Genomic DNA, 23,866 nt, shown 5'->3' on the forward strand with positions numbered 1-23,866 from the left:
TTAATCTATGGTTGGAATAGGGAACATCAAGCAGTAGCTTAATTCTACTCTTCATTTCTACTTCTAATCTATATTTACTTTTATCTCCTTAGATACTATTCCAGAAGACTATGAAACATTTAAAGTTCAGCAAGACTAGCCTGAGTTTTAAATGTCCAACAAAATTTGCTTATAAAAAAGTGCTCAGCTGCCCCACTGTTGCCTCTGGTATACTGTATAAAGAACTGTAAGTAATATACCACTGCACTCTGCACAGCACCAAGTGTCACTGCACTATCTGGCATGTTTTCTACAACAGCAACTTTTCTGTAAATGCTACAAAATCCTCTTGGAACAGCAGAAGCACAGATGTCAAGTGTGCCTCGAAGCCTGTGCTGCTGTTCTCTACACTACATGGAGAAAGATGTGCTGAGAAGCTACTGCAGTAGCTGAATTGTTTGACTAAGATTAGTGTGGATGATTCCCTGGACTTTTTTCCCCTACTCAAAGGCTCTCAAGTATAAATGTTATCTTTTTCAAGACCTACTCAAGCAAATCCAGCACAGGTCTGAAAGGGTCACAGAAAGCAGCCTATGTCCAAGTTGCTCACAAAGTATTAAAAAAAAGAAAAAGCACTTTAGGGAGAGTATCTTTGTTCTGGAATGTTGGATAATAAATACTCTAATAGACTTCTCCTTGGTCACGTTGCTTTTTTCCTCTTCTAAAACTTTTCCAATACTGGTATGTAAGAAAGAAAAGCTCAAAAGCTGAGTGCAAGAGGATGGCTGGAGCGCCTCAGCTGAATTAATAATTCTGTTAGCAGTATGAATACAGAGAGTTTTTTCAGTCAAGAAGCTTCCTCTAGCTAGACCATCCCACCTCATTCTTGCAGATAAGCAGCAGCTGATTTCAGAATGATAAGCAAAGGCCTTACACTTGGTTTGTGTTATGACACTGCCAGAACTCCAAGAAACAGCCGAGGATGAGGGAAAAGTGAAGCCATCACTATTAAGAGGTGCTCACTTGGGCTGGGTACAGCAGACACTCACAAAGGGCTTCTGTAGTTGTAAGCTGGAAAGTCTTAAGTCCTGCACTTCTGAGATCCTCCGTCTCTCCCAGCTAAACAGTTACCAAGCAGCATTCCAGTCTGTCTAAAAAAATAAAAGCCCAGTCTTGCTAGATGTTTCATGCAAGCAGCTCACACCAATTATACTGAAACTTGCTCATGGTTTCATCAGAAAGGCAGCTCCTCCTCAACACTTAACTGCAGTTTTGCAAACTAGAATGAGACTGTATGGCAAACACTGCTCCTGTTTACCATCCAGTGCTGCTTCTGTTAAATGTTCCCAAACAAGCAAGGTGTGAACAAAACTTTCCTCCTGGAAAGCTGATGGCTAAAACCACGTTTTACCAAGCACAGGTCTCCCAGCACAACGGAGTTGAATTTCACACTCAGGAGGCAACAGCACAAGCAGAGATGTGCAGAAAGGAGCCCACTTTTGCTAAGTGGCTCATTAGACTGTTTGCTGATCACAGCACTTTGAGAACATCTCCATTCACCATTCCAAGACTGTCATGAAGACAGACACTGAGTTTTCCTTCTTCAACGGGAAGAAATGCAAATGAGCCAGCCCAAATTACAAACAGCTCTTATACAAAATAGCTCTAAGTACTCAAGGAATGCTCTGTAGCTTCTAAGAAACCAGTTCCAGTATGGCACGGCCAGAGATGCTGCACGGAGTTCATTTTCCATAGCTGTAAGAAGCCAACTAACCAAAATATTTCCATTTCGCTGTTTGTTTATAAACACCAAGAGACCAACAGTGAAAACCTTCACAATAAAAGCAAACAAACAAGGAACACAACCAAGGAAGAAAAAGCTAAGCAGCCAGAGACAAAAACATTTGAACTTTTATTACATTTCATTTACAAATAATGCAAAGATACAAAGACAAAAGCCTTCACACAAAAAAGAAAAGGTTGAAAAGAATGTACATTTAGTTGAGCTGCTTTTTCACATCATTTCTCAGATTGCAAACACTTAAAGCCAACTTCAGTTTTCCACTTTACCTATAGAAAAAACACAATAAATAAAACTTTTATGTCGCAGGGACAATTTTTCCAGCGTTCCTGTGCCACCAACACTGTAGCTGAATATAGGATTGCATATATCAGTGAAATAATCCACAAATTATTTTAATAGAAAAAGTTAACTTGTAAAGAACAGTATATTATACTGTCTCTGAAAATGCATAAATCTGACATTTTTTTCCCAAGCTCAACGAACTACGTAAAGTTGTTTTTAGCTGCCAGTCTGTGAGAGAAGCTGCCAAAAGCAGCTGTATTTAATTTTATTAAAATCAAACCTCCCCTCCATAAGCACTAATACATTTCACTTCCACTTCTTCTACGAGGAATCCCTCCACAGATGGGGGCTCTGTTAAGGTAACAAGAAAAAGTAGCTAAAAGTCCTAATTCCTCTCAAAAGAAAACCTCCTATCTACTGCCTTATTAGTTAATAGCTGACTGGAATACAATATTTTAATTGCTACGCTGTATAATGCTGAGCAGAGACCAGTGGCTGTGCAGTACGGTACTTGTAGATCGTCTGGAGCTGCTCATGCCACGGACATTCAGGATCCAGTAAGTAAAGGAAGTTTTGTTCAAGCGAGCCCTGTCCCCCAGCGTGCAGCTCCATCAATCTTACCACGTAACTTCCATGGTCATCACCTCCTCGGCAAAGAGAGAAGTTCTACCTGCTCGTCTTCCCTGATTTAATGTCTGATGGATCCCCGAGCTGAGCCACGTTAACCCTTTCCTGTCGGAGCCTTGGAAGGCCGCACACAAGCAAAGGTGTTTGGTAACGGCTGCTTTTCTTACTTGACCAAGAGCCAGAACTCATGGCAGAACTCAGCTCCGTTTCCGTAAGCCGACGCCTGTACAGCTCCTGAAGGAAACACTGACTCTCCACACTACGGCTGCAGAACACAGTTCTCAAACTGGATTTATAAACTGGGACCTCCTGCCCCCTTTTTTTTTTTCCTAACCCACGGTATAAAAAAAATGTGTCCTGACTGATGCACAGGGCGTGCAAAGGAACCGTTTGGCCGTACAGACGCAGCAGCTCAGAAGGCAGCACGAGATCAGCACTCAGTGAGCAGAGCCCAACGAGAGCCAGCAGCACTTCTGCTTTCTGCTGAACCCACAAATGCACACCCAGACCTGCCCCACTCCCAAAGCTTCGGTCACTGCTGTCACAAATACAAACCCCTTATCCCAGACTTCCCCTCGCCAAGTGTCAGTGATGACCATTTAAGCTTCTATAGCACATCTAGCTGCAGGATGAACCGATCTGCACAGGTCTCAGATGGAGCAGGGGGAGATCTGTGCCTGTTCTGCAGCCCTCAATTCCCACACAAGTCTGTCTGCTGCATCTGCTCCCTCCGTCCGCGTTTGTTTGTTGAAGGATATTCTACAGTGGGCCAGGAGATGAGATCTGGATAATATTTGTTTAACTGTGTCCCCCCCCAAAGCCTCCTGGGGTTACGTAAACATGGAGTAGAAGAGCACAGTGCCACAGCTCAGCCCCCTGCTCTGCCAGCACACAAACCCCTCTGCCCCCTATCCTGCGAGGCCCACCTCACTCTCATTTGCCACAATCAGACTAAGAAATATACCACAAAACGTGATCCAACGTGTGTTAACGACCACTGACTTTAACAGAAAAAAAGCCACGCCGACATGAATGCGTCTGCTAAGCCACAGCTGGGGGAGGGCCGGCTGCATCAGTTTTGAATTTGCTCATTGCAGGTGGGTGGGTGGCACGGACAGACAGACAGCGTTCTTCCAAACAGCACCGGACGAGCTTAAAAACACAACAAAGCAGCAAAACGCAGCACAGCTCCAGAGCTGGGGGTGTGAGGTGACCTCTGTCCCGACCATCGGCTCAAAGCAAAGGAAAAATCATCAGAACCAACACAGCACAGGCAGAACCCAGCGCCCGCCCCGACCCTGGCAGGCAGCAGCAGAACCTCTTCAAAGCAGCAAACAATTGGTGACAGCTGAGATACCACCACGTCCACACTCTGGAACAAGCCCTACAACGTGTGCCCTGCTTCGGTGACGGAGCACGAGAAGTGAAAGCGATGGCAGAACAAAAGCAATCTGTGCCCCTGAGCATCAGACTCATCAAAACCCATCAAACCCATCGGCTTTGTTTGAACACAGCAGCAGCCAAGAAGGGGAAACAGCATCTATCTGCACAGTTAAATTGGAAAGAAAAGAAAAAAAGGGGGGAATTTAGGAATTTGTATAAGCTGAAGGCAGGAAAATTAAGGAGTAAAACAGTCAAACCTATCATCTCCACTGCCATCCCATCATCTGCTGTCAGAACCGTCTGAGGTGCTGTCACTGCTCGGTGTCTCACAGAAATGCCATCAAAGAGCAGTGAGGAAAACACATCAGATCCCACAGAGATCCGTCCCTGCTGGCCGCAGCCATGGCCCAGCACCGAGGGCTCCTTGCTCCCTGGGGACAGGGGGACGTTTGGCAGCGGAGCAGAGCTCTGCTCGCATCTGTCAGACCTTTCCTCCAACGCAGAGGCAGAATGTTAGAACAAAACGTTGGATAAAAACTGCTAAATAGACCAAACGGTGCTTTCTGCCAAATCGCTCCACTTCCTAAGCTGGCACCAGGCTCCTTCCCAGCAGTGCTCACTGCTGTGCACCCACTGCAGCTCGGCTGTGGGACCTGCAGACAGATGCAGGCACTGCTCCAGAGCCCTTTGCTACAACCCGGAATGCGGTGAGCGGGGAAGGCTGAAATTCAGAGAGAAGTTCAGAGCTGCCCAACAAATCACCGAGGAAATGGCAGAGGGAGCAACATCCCGACACAGAACGCAGCGCGTTGGGCCAAGGAGACGCGCTGCACCTGAAACCTGAGGATGGAAGGACGCAAAGCCACCGTCCACAAGCAGCTGCAGGGGGAAAGCAGGCGGCTGCTCCGCTCCTCCTGACTTCTGGTCTCATTACCTCAACCTGCAGAAATCCACAGCGCTCACAGACTCTTCCCATCCCCAAAGCAGAAAACCTGCAACAAGCAGAGAGCGAAGCCGTCCCCACCAGCAATGGGAGGGGAGGGGAGAAAGAGAGGAGTGGGGAGGGGAGGGAAGGCTGCGCTGCTCCCAGAAGGTGGGTAAGAGCTCAGCCCAGGCTCCCTGCAGTCACATCCCACACTTTCCCTTCTACACGGATTCCCCACGCCACGCACTGACCCTGCAGTGCCCCTCTGACAGCCACAGCTCCACCTCCCAAAGAAACCAGGCAGTGCATTTACCCCTTCAGGCCTTTATTTTGATAAAATTGGTCAAGCCCACATAAGGCAATATACACCACAGTTCAAACCACCCCCCTCCCCCCAGCGAAAAATAAAATAAATAACACAAATGAATAGAGTACGTAATGTAGTGTTTCGTTTTGCAGTATAGAAATTCCACACAATGATTCTGTTTAAAAAGGTAAAAATGATTTATAGTACACAGTTATCATGTCATCGTGGTGCCCGCATAGAAAACCGACATGCAATCCATGCCTACACTGCGCAGTATAAATAAGATGCAACTAGAAATACAAAGAACAGGAACACTACAAATCAGCGTTAGGTTTTTTTCCCCATTTTTTGGGTTTTTTTTTTTTTTTGTTTGTTTGTTTTTTAAAAAGAACACAGACGGAACAGACGCTACCTGCGCTCTCACACTGCCATCACAGTGACGGGGGCTCTGCTTCTCACAGGAATGCATGCTGTGCTCCTGGCCGGGCTCTGCTCTCCCTGCCCAGGGGGGAATCGGCCCCGGAGCCCCTTTGTGAGGGCGCACGCAGCTCGGGCTGAGCAGAGCAGAACTCAGAGGGCGGCTCTCTTTCGGTTGGTCCGCAAACATTTTTGCTGAGTGGTTCTCAGGAACTTCCTCAGAAACCCTTTTGTTTTGTAAAGCTAATAAAATACACAAATGGTCAATAGCCTCCTTCGGTTAACTGACAGCATCTTTCTGAAAACCTTTCTCCCCCCTCCTCTTTAAATGAAGAAAAACGGGACCCGAAGGGGTTTTCTGTACAGAAGGGTTCGCGGCTGAGCGCGGGCGAAGTGCTGCTGCCATGCAAAGCCAGGGCGCGGGACGGGGCTGTGCTGCAGCCACACAGACGGGGAGCTGAGCTCAGCCCGAGGATCCATCGCAGTGACAACACGGCCTCCACGCACAGCGAGGGCCCCGCCTGCACTGCAGGAAGCAGCACAAACCTGGATTTCTTTTGAAAGTCACAGTATTCTATAAACTGAAAGTTCATTCCTAGGGATTCCCCATCGTATTGGCAAATGCAACGGTCTAGCTTGGGAGCTCTCTCTATTTATTTGTACGAAAGCGCGCTGCGGGGAGGAGCCAGGTTCACCCAGCAGGGACGTTCAGATGGGAACTCCGACCCCACACAGCTTTGTGATAATATTTAACTGAAGAAGGTAGAAATGATACCAGCAGCTTTTTGCTGCGCGACTTTTCCTCCCGCTCCGACATCTGAGGGCAGCAGCTCCCAGCGCTCCCACAACTGGGGTGAGAACAGAACTCACAGCTCGTCAACCACAACCACCGATCACCGCAGCTCCCCTCCACGTTTCCACCTGGCAATTCCACGGGCTGCTCTCATGCACACGCAGTGCAAACCAGAAGGGCAGAGGGGGGGGCAGCCCCTGCTCAGCACAGCGCGGCCGCGGAGCTGCTGAAGCAGCGCTCAGTGCTGTGACCTCATCCTCCTCCTCCTCCTCCCAAATCCTGAACCTCTCAGCCACGTGGTCCCGAATTTGGACAGTTGCATCCAGATGTGATTTTTTTGTTGTTGTTGTTGGTTTTTTTGTTTTGTTGTTTTTTTGTTTTTTTTTTTAAATTAAGGCCATTTTAAACGTCTACTTACAAGTCTAATAAACAAGATCTCTTATATACACGTGTAGTTTTAAAAAAACTTAGAAGGTAGCATTTAGCAACAGCTCCCTGTGAAAGTCTCCAGTTAGGAATCTCATCTACGCGGACGCTCCATTCTGAAGTGACTGGTTTTAAAAAAAATAGATCACAAACGAGAACTGACACGCAAATGTCTAAGAGTCATTCGAACAAGAGAGCGATACGGACAGGGATCCCACCGAGGACAGAACTGCAAAGAACACACGGACGGCGAGAAGCATCCCCACCCACACCGTACCTCTGTGGCTGCCTCAAAGCAAAGGGCTCCACGTCACCCATTTGATGGCACTCCTCCCAGTCGGGGCTGCCTTTGGGTTTTCTCAAACTGAAAGAGCATCAGCGAGCCGAAATGCGGACGCTGGGAGTTTGCAGGGCGTGCGTCCCAACAAACACTGCTGACAAAGGCACCCTGCTGCACGGGGAGGGATCTTCCAGTTGCAGAGACGGACGCGGGGAAGCGATGGAAAGAAAAACATTTTTAGTGCAAATGGTCCAAACTAACGGCACAAACGTGAGCAAACACAGCCCGACACACTGATCCCAACGGCGGCTCCGCGCAGCAGCGTTTGCACGAATCTCAGGACGGCGTCCCACTGATTTCTGGAAGCACACAGAAATGTGTATAACTCATTAGGAGCGGGGCAGCCCCATGAGCAGCTCCAAACCCCAACGGGAGCGGGGAGAAGCGCTGCAGGGCTCTGCTTAAAGCCGGCAGCAGCTGGCAATGAACGGACGCAAAGCCTGGTGACTCTGAGTGCAGCTCTGGGCTGAGCAGTGCCAGAGGGACACGGAACAACTCGGCTGGAAATGGGAACTAAAAGGGCTCTTTAATTAAGGTGCATTGAACGTGGGCGTTCCGCCCCTCCTGTGTGGAGCTGCCCCTCGTTAACGCACCACATAATGGTTGCTTTGTTAACGAAACACAAATAATGCCAGCTCCTAACCTTGCTGAGGAGGGACACGCACTGAGAGCCCAGCACGGTGCCTCCTTCGGTGTCACACCGACAGTGCTGTAACAGTGCCAGCAGTGATGCTCCCAAAGAACCTTTAAACACATCTTTCCAACCAGACAGAGCCCTGGGAGTGCAGACAGAACCGCTGCACTCACCAGCTGCGCACCAGCAGGCAGCAAAGGATGCTGTAACGCACGGCTCAGCCACACCGCAGCAATGAGGACCAACAGAAATCGTCTGCTGTGGGTCACCAGAAGCCCAATGTGCTGCTGGGTGCTGCGCTGCCCGGCCATGGGGTGGGTGAGCAGATTCACCCCACGCTGAAAGGAGTCCCTGCACCCTGACCACACTGCTCCACCACGGCGGAGGGAACCCACACCCTCAGCTTCCTGCTGCTCAACATCTGTTTAGAATTCCAGTTAGTTAAAAATACCTATATATATATATATATATAATATATATAATATATTTCTGGAATAAAAACACAAAAAGATGTACAAGTATTACATAGAGTGCTTCAGTTGGCGGTATGTAGTACAGCTACTTCGCTAATATCCAAATACTTAAATTAAAAAAAATAAATCATAAATAACGGTAACAGAATAAGTAATGAATAAGAATAAAAAATAAAGACCAGTTGTGATGATTTCAGCCGGGCACTGCTGTAGAAATGCCCCTCTGCTGCCCAGGAACCTCTCACTGAGCAAAGTCAGACCTCTGCTCTGCACCTCTCCTCCTGTCTGCCTCCAGCTGCTTCAAAACGCTCTGATCCTCCCTCCGTGCTCATCAAGTAATGAATTATAGTACTTTTTTGTGTGCTCAGAAATGCCATATATATGTATACATATATATAAATATATATATTACATATATATATAATTTTTTTTTTTTTTTTTTTTTTTTTTTTTTTTTTTTTTAAGAAAAAAGCTTTGAAAATAGTGTTTACAGTCGCCGGCTGCAAAGGCCGTGGGGCGGCTCCTCCACGTGCACAGTTTGCTCAGGGCAGGGAGGCAGAAGGACGTGAGGAACACCTGCAGACAAACGGGGCACATCGATCAAGGAATAAGCGCTCGCCCTACGAAGCAGCTGTCACAAAGCAGAGACAACACCGCAGGAGCTCCCCTGCCCCCCCCAGGGCGGCGATGCAGAGATTTGCTTCCCGACGCGTGGGGGAGGAGGGGGCACTGCTGGGTGCCTCCCCCCGCTCCAACCACAGCCAGAATTTGGTTCGTTAGAATCAATTTTCCCTTGGCTTCGGACCCCCCTCGCCTGCCCGAGAGCACCCCCTTCTAGTGCAAAGGATAAATTGACAACTTAACGCTGGAGCTTTGGTGGGGGAGGGGGGGCTCTGGAGAGGAGAAGGCTGATGGAAACTCCTTGCTCGTTAATGGCAATGAGTGGATAAGGGGCGAAATACGGCGCGACAGGGAGTAGGGGTCTGCAGCGCTGCAAGCTTAGAACAACAAGCTTTACTCATTGTACACGTTGTACAGGACAGAGCTCCGGCTCTCAGCAGCTCCGGCTCTGACACGACTGACCCACGGACTCTCTGCTTCGGCTGATCCAGGAACAACCCCGCTCCCGAGCTCCCGGCGCCCGCACGTCACAGCCGGTCCATCCGGAACGTGTCCTCTGTGGCGGGGTCGGTGAGGACCATGTCCGGGTCGTTCAGCATGTGCAGTCCATCCAAGGTTAAAGGGTCAATTTTGAGTTCATCCAAAGGAAACTGGGAATCGGCGTCGAAGCTGACGTCGCCCACTCCTGCCAAGGAGCTGGTCAGTTCTTTCGATAGGCTGGGAGGAGATTCTCCTGTGACTGCGGGAAGAGGGACAGAAAGGCATGAATCCTCCTCATGTACCCTCCAGGCACAACATTAAGATACAGCAAAAAAAAAAAAAAAGCCTGCTTTAATTCCCGAATCATTGACTGAACTGAAGCTGGAGCTGAGACAAATCTGTCCTCGTTTCCAGCCGGATGAACTACAGAGCTGTCAGAGCACCTCGATGACAACGCAAAGCAAAACTCATCTAAGTGTATCTGAGGCTACAAAGGGACAACTCTCGGGTCTCCACTCTCCCTTTGCTTTAGGAACAATTACCTCAGTTTGCATTATTCTCATCAGTATGAGCCCCAGGCTGAAGGACGGATTCGACTCCAGCTTTTTCAGTGACCTATGCAGAAACTGCTTCCAAATGTCCAACTGCGACCAGATTCTCCACCGTATGGAACACTGAAATAATCCCCGCTGGCAAGTTTGGGCAGAGGAAGGAGCTCAGCTCCCATGGATGTGTGAGTCAGCAGCAGGGCACTGTGCTGATGGCAGGGACGGAGCAGGAGCCCCGCAGCCAGGCACTCAGCACCGACACGAGCTGAAACTGAGCCCCAAAGAGCAGCGACACCCAGCTCCTGCCCCAGCTCTCCCCAACCGAGGCAGCAGCACCAGGGCAGCTGGGCTCTGCAAAGCGTGGGGTTTGCTCACCTGTCAGGATGATGTTGGGGATGTTCCCGTGGCTGGAGTAGCTGAGCTGTGGTGAGTCCTGCAGGCTGCCGTGGCTGCCGGTGAGGCCCATCATTGCTGCCTGGGAGTAGTTAAGCGTGGAGCAGGGGCTGTACAGGCTGTTGGAACTAATGGCGTTTTCTATCATGTTAAACTGTTCGAGCTGAAGACCAAGGCACAAAGGAATTGTTACTTCCAACCATCGGGAAAGGCAGCAAAAATAACTTACAGAGCTCAAGGATGGGAAGGGGTGTGAAGAAAGGCAGGCAAACAAATTCATCTTTAGCTTTTGTTGGTCAAAACATTGGTGTAACTTTACTTAACTCTCCAGAACACTTCACTGCCAAATTGGGAACGTGGGGAAATGAGGATGCCAAAATAAAAGCGGTGCTTTCGTTACTGTATGCGGTAGCTTTAAAACGAAGCAGGAAGGAAGAAGAAACACAACCAATTCATGCTACCTCCTGGGGCCTCTGCCCACCGAGCACCGCCTCAAGGCATTTTACCTGGAAGACATTTTACCTGCTGCCAGAGCCTTGTCATTATTTCTAATCCAATCAACTCGGCAGAACACATTTAGAAACATCTGCTACGTTGGCTCAGAGGGAGGAATGGGGATGGAGAAGTTGGGATGGGGGGAAGACAAGAGATCCCTACGTGTTGCAAACGGAAAATAAGAAAGTAAAATTAAAAGGACAGAGCGTGATCTTACACAGAATAACCAGCAGTTGAATTATATTTATTTTAAGTGGCCGAGACAGCTGAAAGTCGGAGATGAATTTGCTCACCTGATGGGATAGGGCATTAGCCTGCCTAGCTGTCATCTGCTGATCATAATAGGAGTCACCAAATACACTCCCCAGAATGGAAGAATGCTGAAAACAAAACAGAGTCTTTATGGTGCAAAGGTCTCAGACAGAGGAACCCACGGCGTGTGAGCAGCCCGAGCCCTCGGTGCTCCCCGCTGGGCAGCACTGCTCAGCTCCCTGTGCACAGACCCAGCTGTGCCACACAGCCCCACGAGGGGCACAAAGACACCACCGGGGACCCGACAAACTGCCTGGAGGACACACGACACGAAGCTGCTGAGGAACGAATGCAGACGAGGGCGTTGGGCCGCACGAGAAACACGAGGATCGCCGGGACTTCGCTGTGCAGGACAGCCTGCGTGCAGACGGACAGACGGTCAGCCCTGCGAGGCACAGCCCTGCGGCAGCCCTGCGGACCGTGCGGATCTCCTGCGAGGCACAGCCCTGCGAGGCACAGCCCTGCGAGGCACAGCCCTGCGAGGCACAGCCCTGCGAGGCACAGCCCTGCGAGGCACAGCCCTGCGAGGCACAGCCCTGCGGCACCGTGCGGATCTCCTGCGAGGCGCAGCCCTGCAGCTCTGCACAGCTCCCCTGCGACAGCCAAGCTGCACTCTGCACTGCAGCTGCAGATCAGAGGAGCCACGGCGAAGCACCACCGGCAGCTCTGTGCAAGGAGCCCAGCAGAGCTGCACCCCCTGCTGACTCTGCCGGTCCCTCCGGCGAGACGAAGTGAGCAGAGCTGTGGGGCAGTGCTCCAACATCGCTGCCCCACGAAGCAACGACTCCCGATTCACAACCACCAGCAGCCCATGGGGACGGGGCTCTGTAAGACTGATCTGCGTGGAGAGTTTGCTTAAGCCCTGGGGGGGGGAAGAAGACAACAAAACATTTCACACAGCGTTTTCCAGATGCTTTAGCTACGTATTCAGGCTCTGAATCTTCTCCCTGTGAGCACAGGCAGCATGTGATGTTAAGATATACACTGGAGAGACAATTCAGCTGCAGCAGCACAGGGAGAAGCTGAGCACAGCTCGGGGTGCTGGGATGTGGGACGCGTCCCCAGCAGCACAGAACATCTCACAAACAGCACACTGCATCCCCAGCGTCCTCCTCCACCAGCAGCACATCTCAGCTCGCCTGCAGGCTGCATGCAAGGAGGGTGAGTTTGGTACAAAACTCCTCACGAGAGGAGCAAAGCAGGAAAGCAGCAATCTGATATTCCAATATTCCTTTTAAAGCTAACAAAAGCCATCCTGCCTTCAGGCAGAACCCTTGGCTGTCCCGTGAGAGCGCGGCCTCAGGGAAGGAGCGAGAGCTGCCAGATTGCTGTGACAGGAGATCACAGCAGGATTTCTCCGGAGGAAACACTTGAACCAAATGGAGCCACTCTTCCTACACAGCCTGAGCCCTGAATACGGACAGAAATAAAGTCCTGATTCACTGCATTCACTTATGATCTGTCACAGCTATGACTGCAAAACTACAATGGGGTCTTTGTGACTCAATGTCCTCCTCAGAAAGAGGTGAAAATGGGAAACTGCTGCTCCTGGGAGCGCTCCTCCTGCCCTCCCAGGTGTCCCCCTGCAGCAGCAGGGTGGAACCCAATGCAGAGTAACAGTCACACGGCGCCTGGAGGCAGAAAGCGAAGCCCTCCTGCAGAAGCTGTACTTGATAATTAAACATGCTCTGCTTCGTTACCACACTGATAAGTCGCCTGTTGCCCAGCTATCCTCAGATCAGCATTTCCGTGCTACTCCAACTCAGCCCCGTTCAGCTGAGCCGTCAGTAACCCTGCAGCCCTCTGCAGCAGAGCAGGAGAGGCCCCATCCCCAGCCGCAGGGCTCTGCGACGCCTGACGGATGTCTGTCTGTTCTGATGGAGAACTGCATTCAGGACACCACTGCTCAGTGTGAAGCAGAGCTGCTCTGGATAACAGCTGTGTTTCCAGCACTGATCTGAGAGCCCCAAGGAGGACGAGGTCTGGGTATTGTCCTGCCAACTCTGACATCTCTTTGGTGCAGGAGCTTTAGAAGCAGGGCACAACCTCAGATCTCCACATTCTGCTAAGCTCCCATCCCGAAAGCATTGGGAAACACCAGTAGCAACCAACAGAGAACAAAACCCGCTTGTGCCAGCCTACATTCAGGACTGCAAACCAAACTCACAGGCCCACGTTGTTTCTCAGCCCTGAAGTACACCAGTTGTTGCATTTGTAAGCACTGAAACTCCCAAAGGAAATCAACTGGGAATGTCATTACGTCAACACTTCGGAGTCCCGGAATAATTTACTGACAACTCTGGGAAGAACATCTTGCTAACACCATGTCCTACAGAAACACTAGATGAGGTCTGTTTTGTCAACAGTTCATCTTCTTGGGTTAATGATGTGGTGACTGCAAGGAGAAAAAGAAAACAAAACCACAAACCCCTGGCTTAAATTATTAGCCTAAAAATACATACCATGTATCCAGCATTCAGCCATTCCACTAAAAAAAAAAAGCAGATTTCTATCTAATTGGAATTGTACGCCAGGTGTTAGAGGAGGAAAGCACAAGCCACTGCCAGTGAAAAGCCATGCACACACAAAGCTGAGAACTACAAGCAGAGCTTTTCAATTTGTGTTGGAACAGGAAGACCTCCAGGTAACAAGCAGACAGCTAAAACACAAGAGCAAATCGATCAAGAGATGTGGAAAGATGAAAAGCAGCTTCTGGTGAATGAACCGTATGCGACATGTCACTAACACTGCAGTGGAAAGCTGCAGGATGAGTTAACCTAAAAGTGATGGGAGAAAAAGGAGCAATTGCTGTCCTGGCTGCACCTCCTTGATTGCACGCTCGTTAGGCAGAGGCAGACTGCTCCACAACGGGCAGTTCTGCTGCTGGAACCAATCTGCTTCTACTGCTCTCCAGATCCTACTCCCTGGGAGCTGCCCCCATAATCACTACCTCTTGTTGTCTGCTTTGTTCCTGAGCTGTTTTCTCTTTCCTCAGTGACAACAGGCTTCCCCAAAGGGCTACGAGCCTGTGGACAAAACCAAGAGCCACTGAAAAATCAAAGGGGAAAGAAAATCACAAAATCAAAATTTCCTGGGCTGCACAAGTGCCCTCCGGAGCTGGGAACACCCAGCAAGGCTGCCTGCAGCTCTGCTCCTCGTGGCAGCCAGCAAAGTCAAGCTTGCTTGCTTCCTCTGAGGCGCAACAGAACTGCCAGAAAAAAAAGTGAAGAAGCAATTAAGCAAGGGTGAGGGAAAACGCAGACAGCCCTGACACCCTGCTCTGTGCTGAGCGCTGACCCTCCTGTGGCTGAAGGCAAGAAGGGCAGCTTCTGCTTCAGAACCAGGAAGGGGCAGCACTTATTAGACAGGATCCTCATTAAGCGTTAAATCCTGAAACAGAAAATGGGTTTTCTGCCCCTGTTGTGACGCTCTGTAAGAATTTTGCTCGCCTCGTTCCTACAGGTGGGATTTGGGAACGGAGCAGCCCCACGGGTCTGCTCACAAGCGTCCCCCTCTCCCTCCCCCCCTCACCTTCAGCCCCTACACAACACTGCCCACTGAGAGCATCTTCCTGCAGCTGCCGTCTGCCCCAAAGTGGTAACTGAGCGTTGCGGTGCCCCAGTAAGCAGCTCGGGTCAATAAAAAGGCAATTCACCAGCTATAGAAAAACTCTGGAACGGAATGAAACCGCACACGAGATGAGACATCAGTAATGCATGAGGCACACACACTCACAGTGAGACAACTATGGGTCAGTAATGGAGAGACTCAACTAAAACAGACACAAGAAGCAAGGCCTGTGGAAGCACAGAGTCCCTTACTTGAGGGGAGCTGCCAGGAGAGAAGCCTTGATTGGAGACAGGAGAGGTGGGAGACTGGTTGGCTGGGGAGCCAGCATTACTGCGGTACTGCTGGAGTGAAGCCTACAGAACAACACAGAATTAGAGACCATGGGCTTGATGGAAGGCTGGAAAATTAGCAACTTTTGGTGAACACAGCTTGAGGAAGCTGGGAGAAACCGTCCTCTTCAGCACTTGTCAGCTCTACACGAAGACAAGATTACTGTGAGTAATGGCACAGGAGGGGGAGTTAAGGTGTGAGCACGGTGCAGACCCTGAGAGCACGGTGCTGCTGCAGGACAGCCCAACTATTCAAATAATTTTATTTTTTTTTCAGTTTCCAGTTAAATTCAATTTTGAAAAGTCTGGTCAGATTACAGTCTGGGGAAAAGCAGTCTCAAAATCTCAGAATAACTTACTTAATTACTCTCAATTTCGTTTGCCATACATGCACATTCTCAACTTGTTTACAACACACTCGGAGTCCGTCTCACATTACTCTGCCCTGTCTGAAATAGCCTGGCTGTGTTACCAAGATGGAAGCACGTATCTAACCACAAGGACTGAAACCCTCCTCGAAGCTGCACTGAACCCAGGACATGCAACAGGCATCGTCTAAGAATTCCCACTGCATTCTGCAGGTTCACATCAGTGATGCTGACACTGTTCTCAGTCTTCCTGACAGTCTTTTCAGAGGTTTGCCTTTTTGTTTTTTTGTCACAGAGAATCCCCGACCTGAACAAATTACAGCTCCCCGAAGCATCTGAATAGAATACAGACAACAAGAGCAGCCCTTTGCACAGCTCCCTAAAAGTTAAGGTGATAAAGAAGTTAAGGATGAGGAAAGCAACACAGAAAGCAGAGAATGGAAATCAGAATCACCTGTCCTGGTAGCTGGGTAGGTATTAGAACACTGGGACAGTGTGAGTGCATCGGAATCCTTCCCACCACTGCTTTGCCCTTTCCCTTTAACCCTGACACGAAGGCAGCTCCTTCCAAGAAGCACTTACCAGCACAGACTGTTAACATTTCCTCCACAAAGCCACAACCCACAACCCGGTGCTCCACCATCACAGATGAGCTCCTCCTGTTACCTGCCAGGAGGGTCACACAACCAGACCTGGCAGAGCAGGGCACAGTGGCCAGAGCACAGTTCTCCCCAGTTTTTAGGAAGTGCAGGTTAGCAGCTTCTGTATCAAAGCCCCACGTGTCCATTGCGATTTGGGTGTGCACTCATTTAACAGCCTGACAGCCTATCCATGCAGGACATGTTATAGAATCACAGAATCCTAGGATGGCCTGGGTTGAAAAGGAGCACAGAGCTCACCCAGTTCCAACCCCCTGCTGTGTGCAGGTCGCCAACCAGCAGCCCAGGCTGCCCAGAGCCACATCCAGCCTGGCCTTGGATGCCTGCAGGGATGGGGCATCCACAGCCTCCTTGGGCAGCCTGTTCCAGTGAAGCACTCCAAGCACTGATATCCACAGTTGGAGCTGGTCTCACCAAACAGAGCTGCAGGGAACGCCATTTTATGAAACTACAGCCACTGCGCACACGCTCTAAAGCCAACTGCTGTCTACAAAGCACCTGAAGTGCATTAAATCGAACCACTCTAAGTCTATTCATTCTGCACCCAGAGGTTCACCCATCACAAGGGCTGTCCAGCCGGAGCTCAGAACCGGGCTGCACACCAGCACATTTTTGGGACAGGAGTGGCACCATTTCCAGCCCTGCCCCGGCTTACCGAGTTGATGTCTATTCCCATGGACGGCTGGCTCTGGCTCTGGCTGCCCGGAGGCGACTGTGGGATGGTGGAAGGTACTGTGACGGAGAGCGGGGGCAGCTGTGCTCCTCGCTGTAAACCAGAAGTCTGCATTAACGGAGTGTTCTGAGGCAGGGTGCTCACCACCTGGGGCTGCTGCTGTTGCTGGGAAGTCGTCTGGGTAAAAAACGGGTACGGGGGAAGCTGCTGCTCCAGAGACAATGCATCCATCGCCACGGCCTTAAAGAGAAGAATCAGAGTCACCCAGGCTGCCAGGGAACTCCTGACACTCCTTCTCCAGGCACTCCTACCTGAGTGATGGGTGACAGAGGGGAAAGTGTAGGAGACATCTGCTGGGACTGCGGCCGCCTCGAGTCCGCGCTCAGCGACAGTGGGCTGACGTTGGGCTGCCGGTGCTGCTGGGACGGAGCCGGCGGCGTCATCCCTGCCAGGAAGGGACAAAGCAGCTCAGAGGGCAGCGGGGCAACGGGATACAGGGACAGAGGTTCCCTCCGCCGTGAAACGCGTGGCGCAGATCGACAGCACCTTGCCACAAAGCTGGCCGGTTTGCAATGAATTTTGTCAGGCTAAAGAGCATCGGGAAGAGAGGAAGATCCCCGTGGTCCATCCCAGACCTCAGCCAGTCACAGTTGGTCAGGACCGGGCAGACGGCAACTTGAAATTGCAATGGGCAGAGCAGCTCCGGACCGCTGCTTGCCTCAGTGCTCTCCAGAAACACTCGGAGCCGTTCCCACAGGGAACTCAGGAGCAGCACCTTCTGCTCCATTTGTAGGAGCTCCAGCTTCAGGAAGAAGATAGCGGATATGCAGTGAGGCTAATCAGAGGGCACTCGTGATATAAAGAAACCCAAACGCCTATTTAATGGAAAATGCAGAAGGAAAAAACTGGTTACACAGGATGTACGCCATTTTTAATGGCACACCAGCACACAGGAAGGCAGGAAATATCCCTCACGCTCTACAGAACTGTGACCTCACAGGAGCTATGGGCACACAGCTCAAGTAGTGCAGTTTTACTCAAATCCAAGACAAAACTTGCAAGTTTTGAAACCTCTCTATTTTCAGCCTCACCCAAGAGGAACTGAGGCACCCTGTAAAGCAATTTCAGGACAATCTAGCTAGTGAGCTGTTCTTTCAGAGCTGCCAGAAAGGAGGAATTCACAAAAACCTGAGAGCTCCTCGGCACTTGGCACCTGCTCAAGGCTTCCAGGCAGGCTGCCAGAAAGCCAGGAAGCCCGGGCTGCCAAGGAGCCAGCAGGCAAAGCGGCTCTCACTGAGTGCACTCTGAAGGCTGCCTGGCTTCCCGCGTGATGTTTGCAAAAATCAGCACTGTCTCACGGAACGTGTCAGCGAACCGACAAACTCAAATGCACAAATGTGTAGCCTAAGCTGTTGGCAGCTCCTCATAACCTGACAGGTGTTCCTCCCCACCTTTTCCTGGGGCTGCCACAGGCGTGTCTGCACAGCACACACAGCTCCTACTACAGACCCAAAAGCATTTCTGTTTTCAGCTAGAGATCTAGAAGATAAGGAGAGGAAAGGAAGGTTTGAGAAAATGGGTTTTAAAAGCTCCACGCTGAGTATGTCGTTGTTTAAACTACGGGACAGGGTCCAATAAGAAGCAGAAAAACCACCAGTGAGTGCACCCTGCTAACCTGCAGTATCTCTCATAGACCAGGAAATGTTTTCAAAGCAATTACATACCAGCCGGTTTGGTTTTATCCCATTTACTTTGCTAATTGTGGGTAGTGAAGAAAGAAAGAAAAAAAAAGGAAAAAAAACAGAAAAAACACGCCAGCAGCCCCATCTGGCCTCACTCCACAGAAGTAGTTTGTCCCTTCCACAATCACACTGCCTTTCTTAATGCACACTTGCTGAGCTCTGTGTGAGTGACAGCTCATCTCCGGAGTGCTGTGCAGTCTGTTTGGAGACCAGAAAACTCACTGAACAGCACCGTGCTCTTAATTCGTGCTTAAACCTAGCAGCTGAGCCATAGCACCACGTTAACCTGATTAGAATTCTTTCCTTTCTCCAATATAAGAGCAGGTTTTTAAGTAGGGAAGCAAATCCTGCCTAACACAGGAAATACACAACTTCTATTTTTGGACAAAGCACTTTTTTCCTGTTCTAGGAATGAAGGGACTGCAGCCAGCACTAGCAATACCAAAGGCAACCCTATGCACAGCTATTCTCAGGTAGAACCTAGTGAAACGATGAAACAAAACAGCAATCAGCACTTCAGAACATTTGCTTCAGTTGACAACTCTGGAAATCATCTGCTCATCACTACGATTTACTTTTTTAAAATCAACCTATCAGAACTGCCAAAGCCCCAAAGCCCCAACAAACGCTGCATATCCTCACTGCCGAAGTGCTGGGAGGTGCTGGGATGGATGTGGTGCTGCTCCCCTGCTGTGTACCCTGACTAGTTGGGATACTTTCAAGAATCAGGCAATCAAATGCACAAAAACCAGCACGCCTTGTAAGGGCTCTGTGCTGCTGGGATTGCTCAGAAGACAAAAGGAGCAAGGGGGGAAGCAAGGAAATGTTCTCTCTTCAAAAGAATCCTCACACTGGGGAAAAAAAACATCCTCAAGGAACGAAACCTGAAGTAGACCTTTGGTTATTTCCATAATGCAAACGGTGTTGGGATTAGGTACAATTAATTACAAGAGGGGTGTGCTTGAATGCTGCAGTTTGCCCTGTACCAGTCCATCAGCAGTGAAGCAGCAGCCAGCAGTGCAGCTCCCACGCCACGAGGCAGAGGTGTGAGGGACGAGCTGCCACAAGAGCGCAGAGCCACGACCTTACCCTGAGTGGCAGTGCTGATGCCCAGGTGAGTCAGGTTGGCAGCAAGGTTCCCAGTGCTATTGGAGCTGCTCAGGGCAGGGAAGGTGGATTCCTCGGGATCTAACGGCGTGGGGAGGGGGGAAGGGAAATGGATGTTTGTCAGGTCCGGCAGGGAGCCGCCCGTGTTATGCGTAGCAGGAATCAGGGTTGTAGTGTTGTCCTGGTCAGCTGATGGAAAGATGCTAAAAAAGGGAGAGAGAAAAAAAAGCCAGCGCTCAGTCGAAATTTCAGCCTGGGCAGATCTGCACAAAATCATTTGCAAAAAAGGGAGATGCATATAGAGAAACATTAACTGGTCTACCGAAACTAGGAAATGAGACATGGCACCAAGGGGACACCAGCAGTAGCTCTGGCTCATTTTACGTCTGTTCCACACTTAAACAGTCAAAGGCTGTTGCAGAAAACTCAAACGTTCAATGTACAACATTCTTTCCTAAAGATCTCAGTGCTCTCTAAAACGAATTGCTCAAAACTTACTTGATTCCTGGAACTTCACATGATTTAGGTCTTGATGACCCAGTCTAAAATAGAAGGAAGACATTTTTATAGGCAAAGATATTGCTAGGAATTAATGCTTACGACATAGTTTACTCAGAAAATCTTATTTAATTCATTTCTAAAGTAGAGCTGTTCTCCTGCACACGAGTTCTGCCAAGGTCTCAGAAAAGACCTGTCATCTTTTTTGCTTTACCGGCCCAGCAAGGCTCAGATTTCACTAAGAGTTTCTCCTAATATAATCAAAATGCATACAAAGAGCCTTTCTGATCTAATGTATTGTGATTTGCTGCTAAACATAGAATGTAATTCTAATCTCTGCAAGCAGTTCGCTTTGATTGGCAATATTTAGAGCATTAGTTTACCTAAATATGTTTAGGAAATGAAAGCTCTGTACTTTGAAATAGGAGATTCCTACCTTTTTAGTGTCCCATCCTTGCTTAGAGAGGGCTTTGTCTGCCTCAGAGGTGGCTTCCTCCATTCCAGGGACAGTCAGCAGCAAAACTAAAACGTGGAAACAAAGGGCAGCTTCTCAGAAATCAGTTTTCAGCTCAGAAGTGTCACCACTCCAAAGAACACTCCAGTGAGCCATTTTCACTCAACACGAAGCAGAGCACTGCTCACCATTACGGGAAGTCACAGCAAACACGAGGCAGACAAATACTCAGCAGTGCTTTAAAAAGTGTTTGCCTCCAAGTTCACCCCCTTGCAAGTAAATGGAGAAGGGTGTCCTGAGAGCCTCCTTCTTGCATCTTACACAAGTGATACACAGCTGTTACATCTCATGGGTGGCCAAGAGGACAACCCCTGAAGGGCAGAACCCAAACCACATCCCCTGGGATAGAGAAGCAACTACAAAGCTGTTCCTTCCCCACATTCCAAGCACATTTGATCAAAGCAAACAGAATGTCACTGTGCTAACAGCAAGGTGGCAAAACACAGCAAAAGAAAGTCCACTAAGAGCTGTAATAGCAACAGCTCTTCAAACTGATGACGAGCAGAGTTCCACGTTTACACCCAAATTTATGCAGTACCATTCAAGATGATTTCTATTCCATGTTTTACGGCTCCAGAAGCGTTCTTTGGAAGAGCTGCAGTACAGTGCACACACATCAAGCTTCGTGCACTCACCCATCTCTGCTGTTTCAGGAATATACTTTTCTCAACTGATTTAGGAGCAATTAAAGATTTCGTGCACTGACAGCAGAACCAAGGGCCAGCAGAGGGCACCAGAATGGTGAGTGCCTGAGGGCTGTGCTGCTCCTGGATTGCAGAGAGACTACCAGAAAGTACCATCTGTAAGCAGTGCCTCTCACTGCACACTCACAGGGACCTCAACCCCACAAAGACTCGAGACCCGGCCACTTTGTGGCAGAGTTCCTTCATTAACCCCCGTGGCACCACGCTTTTGTAAGAGCGAAACGCTCCGAATGCCACCCAAAGAATGGAGGGCTCCAGGACAAAATCCCCCAGGTGATTTGGTGCTGCTTCTGACAGTCAGTGTGCACACACCACAGGGCTGAAGTTCTGCCAGAGCAGCCAATGCATCCTGCTGAGCAACTGCACCTGAAGAATTACACTCAAACTCTCAAGGCTTTTATGATGGATTTGCAGCTCTTCACATCAGATTACTCTGCCAGAAAAAAAGTTCAGCAGCCTTTAATATTTCAATGCGTGATCAATTTCCAGAATTTAATTTCTCATAGCTGGCATTTAATGAAGTTAACTATGAGAAACTCCTCTGAAGTCATCAATGCAAAACTGACAAATTAGGACCCATATCCTATTGACCTCTTTTCTGCTGCATGTCCTGCGATCCTCCTGAAAAAGATTCTTGTTGAGCTGGGGTCATCGTGCTCTGGTGCAAGGCAGAGTCTGAATTTGTCCTGAGGGGAAGACACAACAAAGGAAAAATTGATCATCAGTTCCTCTAAGTGAATAATGCTCCATCTCAGATAAATGCAGCCAACTCAGGGAAATCTGCATTTGCTCTGCGTTAAAAAACAAAATCTATTTTCGGTACATAGCAGACATCACTTCTTTGTGAAACAATCAATTCACAGAATAAATTAGTTCAAGGTTGAAAAGTAATTGTTTCAATAACGGGATTGAGAGGGATACAGGAAAAGCTGTTTGCCACAGCTAGAAAATAATTTGATAAGCTTTGTTGAGGTGGAGCACGATGAAATAACTCGGCTCAAGCTGAAAGCTTCTTACACATCCTCTGGTGATGCCAATCTTAGAGGAAAGCACTCCTTCAACACCTTTCAAAAGACCACAGCACCTGACACCTCAATCTTAAAGGCTGCTCAGCTCAATGAATAACACAAGAGAAAAAAAGAAATCAGGTTCCACACCCCGTGAACGATGGCAGCTCACACGACCAGCCGCATGGAGAGCAACGAGGCCGTGCTGTACATCAGAGCTCTCCAACCCCACAGCCCTGCACTCTGCTGTGCTACCAACCTTCTCCAGCTCGTGTCTGACGGAGGCGACAGATACACAGTGCCGTACGGACAGCTGTCCACGTGATGAGGCAGTTAAGGGCAAGAACGTCTCTGTGCGAAATCCACTCTAAGGAGTCGTTCAGGTTACCCTGTCAAAGCACTAAGCTCACATGAGACATGCAGAGCAGACCCCATAGGGTCTTTATAGGCACGCACGGACTTTAAGAACACTGGAAACAGAAATATTATTTTGCTTGTTGGAACACTTGAGCGATGGGACAATCGTAGCCCTTTCCCCCTTCTGAGCACCTAATGAGAAGGCAGCAGCCCCCCCCGTCCTGCTTCCCCCCCCGGCCCCATCAAACCAGTGTGACCACGGCACGTTTGAAGCCAGTCAGCAATAAAAAGCTAATTCATCTTCACGACCAGCAATAAGAAACAGCGCCGAGCAGATGTTAAACGGATGAATCAAGTGGTAATAAAAGGCACACTGAGCTGCAGAGCATTATTCTGGTTCGGATCTGCTCAGTTCTGAAGGGAAACTCGGCTTCACAAGAACCGCTTTGTCTTTTCCATCAAAGGAGCTCAGTCCCTTTCAGCTCCGTGTGCGCCGTAACCCAGACTCACAGCTGAGGAAGGGTGAAGTGCACTCTCAGAACAGGAGGCATTTCAGAGCAGATCACAGCTCAGAGGAGCAGACGGCAGTAACTGCACGGAGATGGGAAGCAACTCTGCTGACAGGTGAGGAGAAGAGGAAGAAGAGAACTACAAAACCTCCAACCTGTGATCCTGGTGGGAAGGGAGGCTCCCCCTGCCCGGCTCACAGAGCAAAGGATATTTGCCTGCCGTGTTTGTCCACGGAGAGCGGGCGGCGGTGCGGCGATCCCAGCCGGTTCCGGTCCCGATAAACTCGATCCACCAAACCGTGGTGCCGAGTTGTTCTGCTCGTGTCCAGCCCGGATGACTGAAAAGGAGTCTGAGAGAGATGAGTGAGGTCATAAGCAGAAAAATACACACGCGAGCCATCTGCCCGGAGTTTGTTCATGTCGTGCTAAAGGTTCTATCATTTTAAGCAACAAAGCCCAGGAAAGATATGGATAAATGTAAGCACCTACATTTTTTCTCCACTTTCACTATAGCCGTGGGAAGCAATTACCAGGGCCGTCTCCCAGAGATCAGAGGTGAGCAGAGGCAGACTGTGTGGGCTCTGCCCTCG

The 23,866-nt window shown here is 49.5% G+C and overlaps 2 protein-coding genes across 14 annotated transcripts in view; one reads left to right on the forward strand and one right to left on the reverse strand.

Moving 5' to 3' along the window:
- COMP (cartilage oligomeric matrix protein) overlaps nucleotides 1-8,848 on the forward strand; it is a 31,204-nt gene extending 22,356 nt beyond the window's left edge. Inside the window, exon 25 of the mRNA XM_003213294.5 lies at nucleotides 93-8,848. Coding sequence (XP_003213342.3) covers nucleotides 93-139 — 47 coding nt within the window. The 3' untranslated portion in view covers nucleotides 140-8,848. The remainder of the gene's footprint in view (nucleotides 1-92) is intronic.
- Nucleotides 1,869-23,866, reverse strand: part of CRTC1 (CREB regulated transcription coactivator 1) — a 39,429-nt gene continuing 17,431 nt past the window's right edge. For 8 of the 13 annotated variants that reach the window (XM_085211508.1, XM_085211509.1, XM_085211516.1 and 5 more), the window contains 12 exons: nucleotides 23,489-23,626; nucleotides 22,670-22,731; nucleotides 21,995-22,089; nucleotides 20,622-20,707; nucleotides 20,186-20,229; nucleotides 19,670-19,890; nucleotides 17,150-17,283; nucleotides 16,821-17,078; nucleotides 15,061-15,162; nucleotides 11,221-11,307; nucleotides 10,415-10,595; nucleotides 1,869-9,750 (listed from right to left, as the gene is read on the reverse strand). In XM_085211508.1, the coding sequence (XP_085067634.1) occupies nucleotides 9,539-9,750; nucleotides 10,415-10,595; nucleotides 11,221-11,307; nucleotides 15,061-15,162; nucleotides 16,821-17,078; nucleotides 17,150-17,283; nucleotides 19,670-19,890; nucleotides 20,186-20,229; nucleotides 20,622-20,707; nucleotides 21,995-22,089; nucleotides 22,670-22,731; nucleotides 23,489-23,626 (1,620 nt within the window). In that variant the 3' untranslated portion in view covers nucleotides 1,869-9,538. The remainder of the gene's footprint in view (nucleotides 9,751-10,414; nucleotides 10,596-11,220; nucleotides 11,308-15,060; nucleotides 15,163-16,820; nucleotides 17,079-17,149; nucleotides 17,284-19,669; nucleotides 19,891-20,185; nucleotides 20,230-20,621; nucleotides 20,708-21,994; nucleotides 22,090-22,669; nucleotides 22,732-23,488; nucleotides 23,627-23,866) is intronic. The other 5 variants (XM_085211510.1, XM_085211521.1, XM_085211513.1 and 2 more) reach the window with 4 other exon arrangements.

The sequence above is a fragment of the Meleagris gallopavo genome, chromosome 30 (assembly GCF_905368555.1).
Source record: "Meleagris gallopavo chromosome 30, MGAL_WU_HG_1.1, whole genome shotgun sequence".
Classification (NCBI taxonomy): domain Eukaryota; kingdom Metazoa; phylum Chordata; class Aves; order Galliformes; family Phasianidae; genus Meleagris; species Meleagris gallopavo.